This window comes from Crocodylus porosus, unplaced genomic scaffold (genome assembly GCF_001723895.1).
Source record: "Crocodylus porosus isolate Cpor-Errol unplaced genomic scaffold, CroPor_comp1, whole genome shotgun sequence".
Classification (NCBI taxonomy): domain Eukaryota; kingdom Metazoa; phylum Chordata; order Crocodylia; family Crocodylidae; genus Crocodylus; species Crocodylus porosus.
In genome coordinates, this window is record NW_017728948.1 from 14,766,604 (window position 1) to 14,779,540 (window position 12,937).

Genomic DNA, 12,937 nt, shown 5'->3' on the forward strand with positions numbered 1-12,937 from the left:
CTAACATTGTGTACATGCCAGCTGCTAATTTTAAAACTGCTAGAATCAGTTTTTAGCAACAACTGACTCATTTTGGCTGACAAGTTAAGCATGATTAATATGTAGCAAGATAAAAATGAAAATGAACAGCTTACTATGCATCACAGTTTAATCTTTCTGCACTATGCAAAATGGTTTAATTTTAATGATTCAAAGTAAAACAGCTACAAAAACAAGGGGTTTAAAGCTGAAACGATTGTACTGAAGCTTCAGTCATTTGAGGCCAAATCTTGTGAAGTACTAAGCATATCTTGGAAGACTCCATATATGTCCTCAATTTCCAGTTAGGTTAAAGGGGCTGTAGCTCCCAGAAGAATAAAGAGGGACAAGGCTTTAAGTAATGCTGCAATAAACTTCTCATTTATTGAACAGGACCAAATAAAACCAAAATATCAATAACAAAACATTAAAACATAAAAACAAGTCAAACATACTTTAAACCATAAACAGACTTTATGATAAACAAATACTTATCAATATATCTGTAGCTTAAATAATAAATTAGGCAGATATGTCTGTTACAGTCCCCATTAACACCCTAGCATACGACTGGTTTACTGCATGTAACTTGCATTTAAAGATAACCATGCCTAACCAGAAACAGGGTTTTCAAAAAAGTCTAAAGCATCCAATATCTATTTGTTCTTATTAAAACATTTACAGACAGTTTAAGGTTCAAAAATAATTTGCTTCTGAAGAAAGCTTTCCTAGATCTGTGGAAGATGTCATCAATACTTCATAAACAATTTTGGCTTTGGACATTTGCTCATTTGGGGCCTGTAAGAAACCTGGTAAGAAGCAAATGGACACCTTGCTCAAACATTATCAGCTAGAATGCTGAATGTAATGGCGGAGCAACTACTGATGTATTTAAAACTGTATCGTTGGCAGGATTTTCAGTTATCTTGCATTCATAGAAGCATCTGACAAAATATTTACTGTTAAGCCTGTGTCTACGAATTAGATGAATGTTATGCTCCCTGAAGGGTTAATACTGTCTTGCTTCATTTCTTACATGTAGTAATTTAGCTCTGAACAAAAGCAGCTCCCTGCTGGTTACCTTGGCTAAAAGAATCACAACGAACTGGTAAAATCCAGTTTTATCTTACTGCTGTTGCCTAGGGCTACAGACAAAATGAAGAAAAAAAATTCACATGCAGAGTATTAGGTGCTTATGAAAGATCCTGCAGAGCTGTTGCCTAGTGATTCAGTGAGGAATCAGCATAGGCCAATGAGGTGTGCGGGTATTGAATACGGTCCCTGATGGCTGGTTTACATCTCCCGTAATTCTGTCATACATCCCCATGATTTTCCAGTGGTGAGAATCACTTTCAAGGGGACCTGTCAATAAGATTTAAAAAGAAACAGGTCAATCACATATAGCAAGATTATTATTACTATTGCTTTTCCTAGTAGATGCTGATAAAAATTGAGGCTATAAGCCTAACTCATCTGAAATATCTTAAACCCCTATAACTTGTTTAATTACTGCTGTAATTAATTCCTAACTAAAACGCTATAACCTTTTGGGCTATCCTTTTCCTTTGGACATGCTCATATGTTTCACTGGACTCAAAGAAAACCCCTGAATGTGCAAATGCCCCAAACCAAAACAGTTCTCACATTGTTTTATAGCCCTATTCATAGCAGATGCCAATACTACAGTGTTTATGATCAACAACATTGACAACAATATCATAAATATACTGTGCTTTATCACGTATTTTTCTTTTTAAATTTAATTTGCAATCACTAGTTCTCTGTTCCAGGAATAAAGCTTTTCTGACATGAAAGCTGTCTCAGTAACAGGGACTGTACATTTTGGAAAAAAGCCACGTCAAAGATAAGGCATCCTTTCTCTCAGCAAAAAAAAAAAAGAGGAGTCTCTCTCCACTATGAATGTGTGCACTGTACTTCAGTGACACTTCCTTCTCCGTATTAAATGGATAATCTTCATATTAAAAGACCATTTGGATAACTGTGAAGTAGAAGTTAGGTATGCACATAAGCAGAGCAGAGGCATTTTACAAAAACCGTTAATCATCTTCATCATGCCAATCCGAGGAGCATTATCCTCATTATATGAGGAGATGAAAACAAATCTTAACAACAACACAGATTCTTGTTTTAATGAACTCAGGATTTACTCTACTGAATCCACCACCAAATTTAATATCTGGCCATTGCCACGATCCATATCTGATGATTCAGGTGAGGGTGAAATACCTTCAGAATGCATATAGCCAAATATGCATTCTGCATGGAGAAAAATGTCTTCCTGATCTCCACAGAAGGTTTGTTTAAAATATAGATAATCAATCTCCTCCATATATCTGTAAATGTTATCCTTGGTCATGAAATACTCCTAAGCTTTTAAAAACCCTGCGATCCCTATTGATTTTAAATAGGTTGTTGCAATGAATGGAATATACTGACTATACTATTGTCCAAAGATTGATTTTCTTTCACTGGCTGAAAAGTTACTAGTCATTAACCTTGGAATTTGCAATTCCATTCTAGAATCTGCTGTATTTGATCGGGTCAAAAGTCTGCCTAGTCCGATGTCTTGTCTCTGACAACGTCTATTTCCAGGTACTTTACAGAGAGGTGGAATAAACTGTAGTTGGCAGGTGTGGAACATTTTGCTTACATAGGCATTTTCTTAACATCTGCCAGCTAGCAGTAAGCTTATGCCCTGAACATGATTTATACCCTACACTTTTGTAACCAGTTGTTCTCATTATCTGGTTAAGTACCTGCCCTTCTAAATTCTAATAATCTATTTACCAATTATGAACTTGTTAACTTTTAATTTCATTGACTTTCCAAATCCCAACCCTCTTGTCTTTGCATCGAAAAGGGTAACTTAAGTAACTGTGCTGGGGCTTGCTGATCTCTGGCATCTCCCAAGATTTCAGTTATAGTTATGAACTTTTCACTTATGAATTTTGTAACTTTAATATACTTTTAACCTTTTTTATATGCAATTTCTGCAATGTACTAAACCTAGAAAAGAATAATCAAAAACAATTATGAAATGAGTGATAGATAACTGACTCAGTGGCAGCACTATGGAAAAGGATCTTGGGGTTTTGATAGGTCACAAACAACACGAGTAAGCCATGTGACATGGCTAAAAAAAAAAAAAAAGGGAGAGAGATTAATGCAATTTTGGGAAGCATCAACATCAGTATTAGATACAAGACATGGGAGGTGATAGTGTTACTATATTCAGCACCGGTTGCACTAAAAGTGATTGACTATACCCCACAGGAGCCAATATGATGGAATCACTAGCATAAATGTAATTCAATTCACAATTTTCCATACCTTCAGTGGCATTTCTAAGGCTTTGATTTGTGGAAGAGATTCCATTGTTCTTTTTACAAGTGCTAAAATACAGTTAAAGAAGGTTAAGTACATACAGCTTTAACATCTTAATTAGAACTTGCATATAGAAAACAAAAATATGTTGCATAATACTTCTTTGCCTAATGCTGCTTAATGTACCCACTCCTAATTGCTCAGATTGTTCTTGTATGTCAAAAAGAAAAAAAAAGTGGAAATCATTATGCTGTGAAAGAGATTTGGTACTTTTAAAATAAAAATAATATTCAGTTTATAAGCAATTAATCATTTGAAAGAAAAAATAAAGGAAAATGTTTTAATATGTATAAAGTGTGTAATTTAAAAATATTTTTTGAAACTTGAAACACCAGAAAAATGAAAGGGGGGCACATCTGAGAGACCTTTTACATCAATGTAGAAATGTCCAGTTGCTGCAATTCTCAACCCTACAGTTTGGCATGTCTTGCCTGAATAAGTTTGGTAAAATTTTAAATAAGGGAAACTTCTTACAAGGCCTTAAAAACAGGTTCCAAAACAAATCAAACATGACCACTGATCATTAATCAAACCACAATAGAAAATCTAAGATAGATTGAAGCTACCTATTGTATGGACTTAAGAGACCAATGACAGATGCACAAGACTCTGTGTGGGATAATTAGACTATTAAGAATCTAAATGCTAATATTTTACTATGGTTTATGAGAACTTAACTGGATAGCTCAGGCTATTAAAGTAACATATCTAAGTGTCAGACTCCAAGACATTTGCTTGAGACCACATGGCAAACGTCTTCTGCTTAACATAATAACTGTCAGCATTTTGTTCAACTCTCTTATAAAACAATTAATTTGCTTTCTACTCATTCAGGGAAAATTTGCTTTTCCAGATCTTGATCAATTATTAATCATCTGATAATGACTCAATGTATTAATGGTGTAACACATTTGTTAACGCTATATTTGATTTTGCCCAGTCCCTAAATCTCAAAGGTTTCATACTGGAAGGAGCTATTCCTCATTACCCAGTCTCAGTAGATTCTTGCTAGACACCAGCAAATCCTCAGTGGCGGTGTGCCAGTTTATGCCAGCTGAGAATCTGACTCTGCATTTTAGATTGTTTATTATATTTATAGATCCTGAAACCTCCTCTGATGTCTTCCATTTTTTAAAATTTTGCCTAATAACTCAACATTGTCTACATGCATCACTACTTCAGACGACTTCTAGTGAAATATTAACTTATGCTTAAGCTGTTCCCACCATACGCATTTTAACATCTTGCCCTATTACCATCCCTAATCTGAATTTTAAAGACAAGACTCCAGCATGCACAGAAAGTTGCTCCCTGGTTTTTGTTTAGACTGATAAAATGTGCAGTTCAAGGCTCCCATATACTTAAACATATCTACTGGTTCCTCATTCATTTTGATCGCCTATTTAAAAAGCCTCCAGAGACTGCTTGATCTAAAATCATGGCTTCTGCTTCACTTAATTCTGCTCATCTCTTTTTGGCACTGGCCAAAAAGTCCAACCAGCATTGTAGTAATGCCCTTCACTTAATTTAAAGATATCTTTCTATGTAACTGTTTTATTAAATGAAACACTTAATGTCAGCTGAACTATGTCATTGGGATACAGTGAGATAAGCTTTTGAATACAAGACATTCTTCATCAGGATAAAGCTCGTCTAATTTTAGTCCAACTACATAGTTGGTCCAATAAAAGATGCCAACCTAAGACAGTTTTGCCTATCACTTAATTTCTAGACAAACACGTCTAAAACATCACTCTTGCACTACTAGGTTCAAGTGTATACAGAGCACATGGAGATGTAGCCTATAGGAAACAGGGTACCCTTTGAGCATTTGTGTTCTACTAGGATCCAGAATCCTTTGCTCCTCTTCTCAGCTCAGGCGTCTAACCGACTGGTGTCGGCAGTGACCACTTTTCCCATAGTAACTTAATGGACAGAATGCTTGTCCAGGATGCTGATCACCATAGCCTGCAAGGATTCAAACCCACATCTCTTACTTCCCAGAAGAAAATCGGCTGCAAAGCAGAACTCCTAGCACTGTTTGTGTGTTTTATGATAGATGGCTGTCCATTAAAAGCAGCAAAGAGCCTGGCAGCAGGGACCAGAACACAGATCTTTCCCTCTCCTCCACTGAGTGCCCAAACTATTAGGCTACTGAATCCTGCCCTCTTACTTGTCTTCCTGTTGGCCTCATGAGTCTTCCATTCTTGGTTGCTCAGTTTCCCCAGCTTCACCTGCAAGACTTGAGGATACCGCCATCCAGACTATTCTATAACCTGATGGTTAGGGCAAGCAATGCGAGTTTGAGTCTCTCCAGCCTGAGGAAGACTTAAACCACAGGTCTCACACTTTCTTTGGGCTCCACCATTGTGAACGTTGAGCTGCACTTGATGTTGCCGATGTGAGCCAGGTGTGCTCTGGGCATGACTAACAGATCAGATCCTTCTGGAGACTTGATGCTAGGGAGGTACTTAATCTGGATTTCAACAGAGCTAGGGCAGGAGTTAGATGCCTCAGTTATTGAACTGGATCATTTTAAGTTTTTGAACTAGACCGTTTCTGAGCGTTCTCAAAAGTCCAAACCTAGAGGGCTTTGGATCTTTGAAGACCAAAATATAGGAGGGAGTCACTGAGCATTGTGAGCAGATGCAATGCAAGCTGTCTGAAACTGAGGCCACTTGTACCTGAATTCCTTTTAGGCACCTACAGAACATATCCAGATCTGGTGCTAAAAGACCTAAGCTAAGTAACCATGCAAACATATTGCTATGAAGGCCATTCTTTACCCCCTCCCCTCCCTACTGCACATCACTTCACTTTCCTTATCCTCTATCTTTTCAAATGAATACATCTTTCAACCCCTACAGCTTACAGTCCAAAATTACTGAGTATTCATTGATATTTCAGAAACATTAGGCATGTTATGTTGAAAATATTTTATGCTGTCATTATTTGGCAGAGTCTGTGAAAGTGAGATGGTAAGGGGAATAGACCATGAAGGAACTGAAACGTTAACATCTAGTAGGATTTTCTGGTGATGATTAAGATAAATATACTTACTGAAAAATGTATAAATAGGCATAAAGAGAAGGCATGCATGCCTGATGTGGAACAAAAGCTTGTCTATGCCTACTGCACTGAAGAAACTGTTCAAAAGCCTGTATTCATGAGAACGTGAGCCCAGAATTTTACCAAGGCAAGTGAGCCCCATTATGATTGTTGGGTGGTGGCTGTGAAAGTCTCTTTTTTTTGAAGGCTAAATCCTCTCTCTCTTTATTGTGTAGGCCTTCTTTTGAACATGTGCACTTTCCTGTGTAGCTGGCAAGCTTCCCATTAAGTGACTCAAATTTTAGCTAAGTGCTGATTTCATTAAATTTGGATGTAATCCATAATATTTTTATTCCCATCCAATTGTTTTAAAAATCCAAGATACTGTACTTTACACTTGTAATAACCAAAGGCAAAATCTTGACTCCTCAAACTAAGTGAGATTTAGAATAAAATTAACTTTCTTCTCATTGTCCTGTGTGTATGCATGTGGGGGGAAGGGGGCTGGTTCTCTCTCACTTGAAACAATTAATTCTGTTTAAAATGTTTTCCCTTTTAAAATATCACACAAGCCTCTACATGGAATCATTGAAAATGAGGGTTGGAAGGGACCTCAGGAGGTCACATCTAGTCCAATCCCTGCTCAAAGCAGGACCAGCTCCAACTAGATCATCCCAATCAGGGTTTTGTGGAGCTGGGCCTTAAAAACCTCCAAAGATGCAGATTCCACCACCTCTCTAAGTAACCTGCTCCAGTGCTTCACCCCCCAAAATAGTGAGAAAGATTTTCCTAATATCCAAGATAAACTGCCCTTGCTACAACTTGAGACCATTGCACCTGCCACCACTGAGAACAGTTCAGCTCCATCCTCTTTTAAACCCCTCTTCAGGTAGTTGAAGGCTGCTATTAAATCCCCTCTTAGTTTTCTCTTCTGCAGACTAAATAAACTCAGTTCCCTCAGCCTCTCCTCCGAAGTCATGCTCCCCAGCTCCCAAACCATTTTCATTGCCTCCCCTGGACTCTCTCCAATTTATCCACATCCTTTCTATAGTGGGGGGCCCAAAACTGCACACAGGAATGCAGATGTGGCCTCACCAGTGCAGAACAGAGGGGAAAAGTCATTTCCCTTGATCCTCTGGCAATGCTGCTGTACCGGTGCATGGGATTCTTCCGTCCTAAGTGCAGGACTTTGCACTTGTCCTTATTGAACCTCATGAGGTTTCTTTTGGCCCAATCTTCCAATTTGTATAGTGCTCTCTGAATCTTAGCTCTACTCTCCAGCATATCTACTACTTCCCCCAGCTTGGTGTTATCTGTGAACTTACTGAGGGTGCATTCCCCACCCCATCTTCCAGATTGTTAATGAAGATATTGAACAAAACTGGCCCCAGGACTGACCCCTGGCACACTCCACTTGATTACTACCCATTGAGCCTGACAGTCCAGCCAGCTTTCTATCCACTTTACAGTCCATTCATCCAATCCATACTTCGTCAGCTTGCTTGCCATAATGCTGTGGGAAACAGTATCAAAAGCCTTACTAAAGTCAAGGTATATTATGTCCACTTCTTTCCCTACATCTGCAAAGCCAGTTATTTCATCATGAAGGCAATCAGGTTGCTCAGGCATGACTTGCCCTTGGTGAATTCATCCTAACTGGGGACGGAGGTGAGGCTGACTGGTCTGTAGTTCCCTGGATACTCCCTTCTTCCCTTTCTTAAAGATGGGCACTATGTTTGCCCTTTTCCAATCATATGGGACCTCTCCTGATCTCCATGCGTTTTCAAAGATAATGGCCAGTCCAATCACATCAGTCAGCCCTCTCAGCACCCTCAGACACTCCATCCAGCCCTACAGACTTGTACACACCCAGCTTTTCTAAATAGTCCCCACCCTGTTCTTTCATCACTGAGGGCTGCTCACCTCCTCCCCAAACTGCTGCCCAGTGTAGTATTCTGGGGAGCTGCCCTTGCCTATGAAGACTAAGATAAAAAAGGCATTGAGCACTTCAGCCTTTTCCTCATCATCTGTCACTAGGTTGCCTCCCCCATTCAGTAAGGGACCCACACTGTCCCTGACCTTCCTCTTGTTGATAACATACTTGTAGAAATCCTTCACATCCCTTGCCAGCTGCAACTCCAATTGTGCTTTGGCCATCCTGACTTCATCCCTGCATGCCTGAGCAGTATTCTTATATTCCTCCCAAGTTGCTTGTGTAAGTGTCCACTTCTTGTAAACTTCCTTTTTGTGTTTAAGATCACCAAAGAGTTCTCTGCTAAGCCAGCCAGTTGCTTGCAACATTTGCTAATCTTCCTGCACATCAGGATATTTTTTCCTGTGCCCTCAGTAAGGTTTCTTTAAAGTTTCTTTAAAGGAGTCCAGCTCTCCTGGACTCCTTTCCCCCTCAGCCTGGCATCCCATACTGGGGCTGACTGCCCAGACCTGTGGATTTTGAAACCCCCTCCAGTCTGACAGCTGGCATTCCCAGGACTTCCAGGATCTCAGATCCCCATCAGCTGGAAGCTTGGAAGCTGAGCATGCCAATGAACCAGACAGATAAGCTGGCAAGAAACCCAGTAGATGGTGACCAGTGATGGTGACCTTGAGAGTTTTTAACACTGAAACCAAACCATCTCTGCAGAAAGTTCTGGTTTTGCCAGATTCGCATTCTCCAATAGAAACCCGTTGTGCTGAAGAACTTCCCATTAGTTCTACTGCTATCTTCACTGGTTTTTGAGTTGGAGAATTAATGCTGAGTGTATGCCATGTTTTAGCTGATACAAGGAATTTTCTAAAGAAGCCATAATTTAGGATGGCAAAACATGTTTGCCAAAGTACTCCCTAGTTTGGATCCTGAACTCAAGACTAGGTTAGACACAAGAGAGATTCTGCTGGTGAGTGGACAACTATACAGCACATGCTCACAATACCGAGGAACTGTTCATTCTTGTCAAAAAAATGTTTTCCTCACAAATTCAAGTATGGCAGGTAGCTAGGGTATAATATCATATACTGCAGATACTCTTAGCCAAGTTACAAGAAAAATCAGCTGCTACATATGCCTCTCTCAGCAGGACACAAAGTAGGTTCCAAATTAGCTGCTGGCTAAAACACAACGATGTGCTATTATGGTAGACAATCAAAAACCATGTTCATCTACAACCCATATATACCAAATATGGACCACCCCTGCTGCCTCTAATGCGCTCTGAAAATACATAAAACTGTTTGGACCAGAGCCAAGGTACCGTGACAGACTAAGGAACTCTTAAATAAATAAAGGCATGACAACTGAGAGGCATTCATGGACAGAGAAGGTCTGCAGAGATGCAGGCTTAACTTCAGACTCAAAAAGGTGAATGGGATGAGTGGAACAAATCTAAGCGGACACGGACAGAACAAGGTAAGAGGATGTTAGCATATCCGCACAGGGTACCACCTGATCCCCTGGTTCTCACTTGCCATGACTTCAACCTTATTAAAGAAATGAGGAGGGAAGAGGTGTTGCAATGATTAGTATCCGTGGAAGGACCACGCTTGATCATTTCATAATCCAGGTGCTTTTTTATTCTTTCTTTTACAAAGAACCAGATGGGCGGCAGCAGCTGGACAGGGTTGTTCCTGGGATCCCCCCAGTGCTCCGAAGAGGATCCCTGGCACCTCAATAGGTACAGTAGTGAGAATAAGTGTCTCACCTGCTTACAGCTGTGTCGCCCAGTCAGTCCCCACAGGGTCCCATCTGAGTCCTCCACCCTGAGTAGGGTGTCTCCGGGCTTCCCCATCTTATCCAAGTCCTTGCCAGCTCCCCATAATCAAAAGAAAGTAAAAGGGAGGAAAAGGGTTTGCTTTCTTCTCTGGGGTCTCAGATGCCCACTGCCAATTACCTCATTAGCAGCTTGTTATGGGCGACGCCCAGCCTCTTTTGCCACAAACAGTGCCAGCATGCAGGCTGAGGAGTTCACCTGCGGCCAGGTTCCTAGACCTTGGCCCCAGCTTCCCTTTCCCCTGGAGTTTTGGGTGCTTTGCAGGGTCTCTTCAGGGGTCTGGGCTGGTGACCCCCTGCCCCCTTTGGCTTTCAAGTTGCCTCATCGTGTCCCCCCGCAGCTTCTTCCCATGCCACAGCTCTGTGCTTCCCCAGACTCACCACCATTCCCGCGGACTCCTGGTAGGTGGTGAGCATGTGCTTGCCGGTCCCAGGCTCCAGGGTCCCTTGGCTCATGCTGATCCTCCATCGTGGATCCCTCCTTTTGGATCCTTCTCCCAGAGAGTCCCCCCGCAGCTCCTCTCTTGTCCTGTAGTACCCGAAGGCAACTTTCCCTAGGCATCGTCCTCTTGGCTCTCCGCGGGCATGGGGCATCTCTTCATCCCGCTGGGCCATAATCACTACCAGCTGCAAGATTTCTCAAGCAAGAGGGCTTCAGTTGGGAACCCAGTTACAGAGGAAATTAATTTAGGTTTTTGTTATTTTAGCCCTTTTCTCTCTTTGCTTGTAATGTTTCCATGGATAAATAAATTATACCCTGTTCTGAACAAGTTGTTGGTCTCAGTTCCTGAAGAAGATGCTAGAAGGAGGATTAGATGGAAGCAATGTTGTTGGGAAACTGGTGCTGGTAACCTTGTGGTTCCATCAGACGTGGCAGGAATATCAGGATTACAGTCCGAGATGAGAATAAAAACTGGCTTATCCCTTGGAGTAGGGCCCATGGTGAGACAAGGAGCACTCTGGTGCAGCTGACCCACAAACTTGAACAATGGCATCCCAAAATAGAGAGCTTCAGTAATAGATTTTCAAAAGCTATGATTGACTCTGCCTTGAACTAGCTAAAATATTGCTGTTAGGCTTGGAAGAGTCAGATAAAGGAGACTCAGATCATTGTTTGACGAGTGACATGCTCCATCTTAAATACTGAAAATTTTTACTGAGGGAAAAAAAAGAAAATGTAATCTTATTTAAGTGTATGGCTTAAAAAGCCTTAGAGTGGATTATGTATTTCACGGGAGGGGGAAGGCAGGTTAGGATGTTGGTGCAATTCTCATGCTCTAATTACTACAGCCTTAGAAGAGTGTAGAGCAGGGGTGCTGTGCCTCTGCTCTGCGGAGCCGTTCATCTGGCCTGCAGCACTCCCCATGGGTCAAGAAATTTGGTGGTGAGAGAGTAGTGGCCATTAATAGAGTCACCCTCCCCCCTGCCAAACTCCCAAACCTAACCCCCACCCATCAGAGCCAAACCACACCCACTTCTCCCTGCAAAACCTAACTGGGGCCAGGCCAGGCCCTCTTCTCCCCAGATCACACCCCCTTCCCCTGGGGGGGTCCGGTGGGGCTGGGCCATGTCACCTTTCCCCTGTGGGGCTGGGTTGGGGTTAGGTCACACTTCCTTACCCCCGTGGGGTCATGTCAAGTTCCTCCCCCTCCCTTTGCTTTCCTCACCCGCACCCCTGAATGGCCAGGTGAAGCCCCTTTCCCCCTGCAGAGCTGGGTTGACCCCCTCCTCTCCTCCACTTGGCCAGGTGTCCACTATGCCGGCTCTGGGCACTGGATCAAAACTACCACCTGGCCTGAGGCTAGACCAGGCACTGCCCAGCCAGCCCACTGGGAAAAAACATTGAGCACCCCGGTGTAGACAGTTATAGTATCATGAATTATTTTAACACTATCTCAATGAAGCACAGGTAAGAAGATGCAATATGTTAGGTAGAGATCCCTGCAATAGATAATAATCACGTTCGGTTCCAATGTATTTTCATTTTAGATCTTATATTATCCCCCTTCTACTGTTAGGGACAGATACCTGAGGTTACCAAGATAGGAAGCACAGCTGGCAATAAAAAACTGAAGTATTCTGACTCTGACTCCCCTCCGCATCTGCTGGAACAACATGGTGTGTGTGGGATTCATAAAATAGCACAGAGCACTGGCCTGGCAGCCAGTTGAAACTATTAATCATATAAGATTTTCACCCACTTCCAGACTTCTTTGTATTTATTTTCCAAAGTGCTACCTTAGCTCCTGGACTTCTCCTGACAAGCCACAGGACTATATAGCTGAAACTGGTCCTTGGATTATTATGATGCAGGCTCTGCAGACTGACGCCTGTTAGCTATAACCTCATAATATGAAACTTCCAAGCACTGAGACACCTTTGCATACTCAAGACTGCACTGTACATGGATTTTCATTGAATAAAACAGCAATAAAAAAAGAGAAAAAAGGAAAGCATAAGGTCTTTGAGCCACGAGATGACAGCTACTGATAGATTTTCAAAAGCTATGAGTGACTTAGAAGGACAAGTCCTACTGATCTTCATTGATGTTTATCTATTATCTTGATTTGTAGTTCCTTAAAATACATGGAAAACGTAAGATGGACAGTGTGGCGAAATGCCGGGCTAGCGGCTCCGGCACCGCTTAGGGGAGCCGCGGGCTTTGCGGAGTTGTGCGAGCGCGCGGCTTGTGGGGTGGGATTG

The 12,937-nt window shown here is 41.7% G+C and overlaps 1 protein-coding gene across 1 annotated transcript in view; it reads right to left on the minus strand.

Moving 5' to 3' along the window:
- Positions 1–377: 377 nt before the first annotated feature.
- POLN (DNA polymerase nu) overlaps positions 378–12,937 on the minus strand; it is a 215,139-nt gene continuing 202,579 nt past the window's right edge. The window contains exons 24-25 of the mRNA XM_019552905.1: positions 3,370–3,431; positions 378–1,380 (exon numbers count right to left, since the gene is read on the minus strand). Coding sequence (XP_019408450.1) covers positions 1,312–1,380; positions 3,370–3,431 — 131 coding nt within the window. The 3' untranslated portion in view covers positions 378–1,311. The remainder of the gene's footprint in view (positions 1,381–3,369; positions 3,432–12,937) is intronic.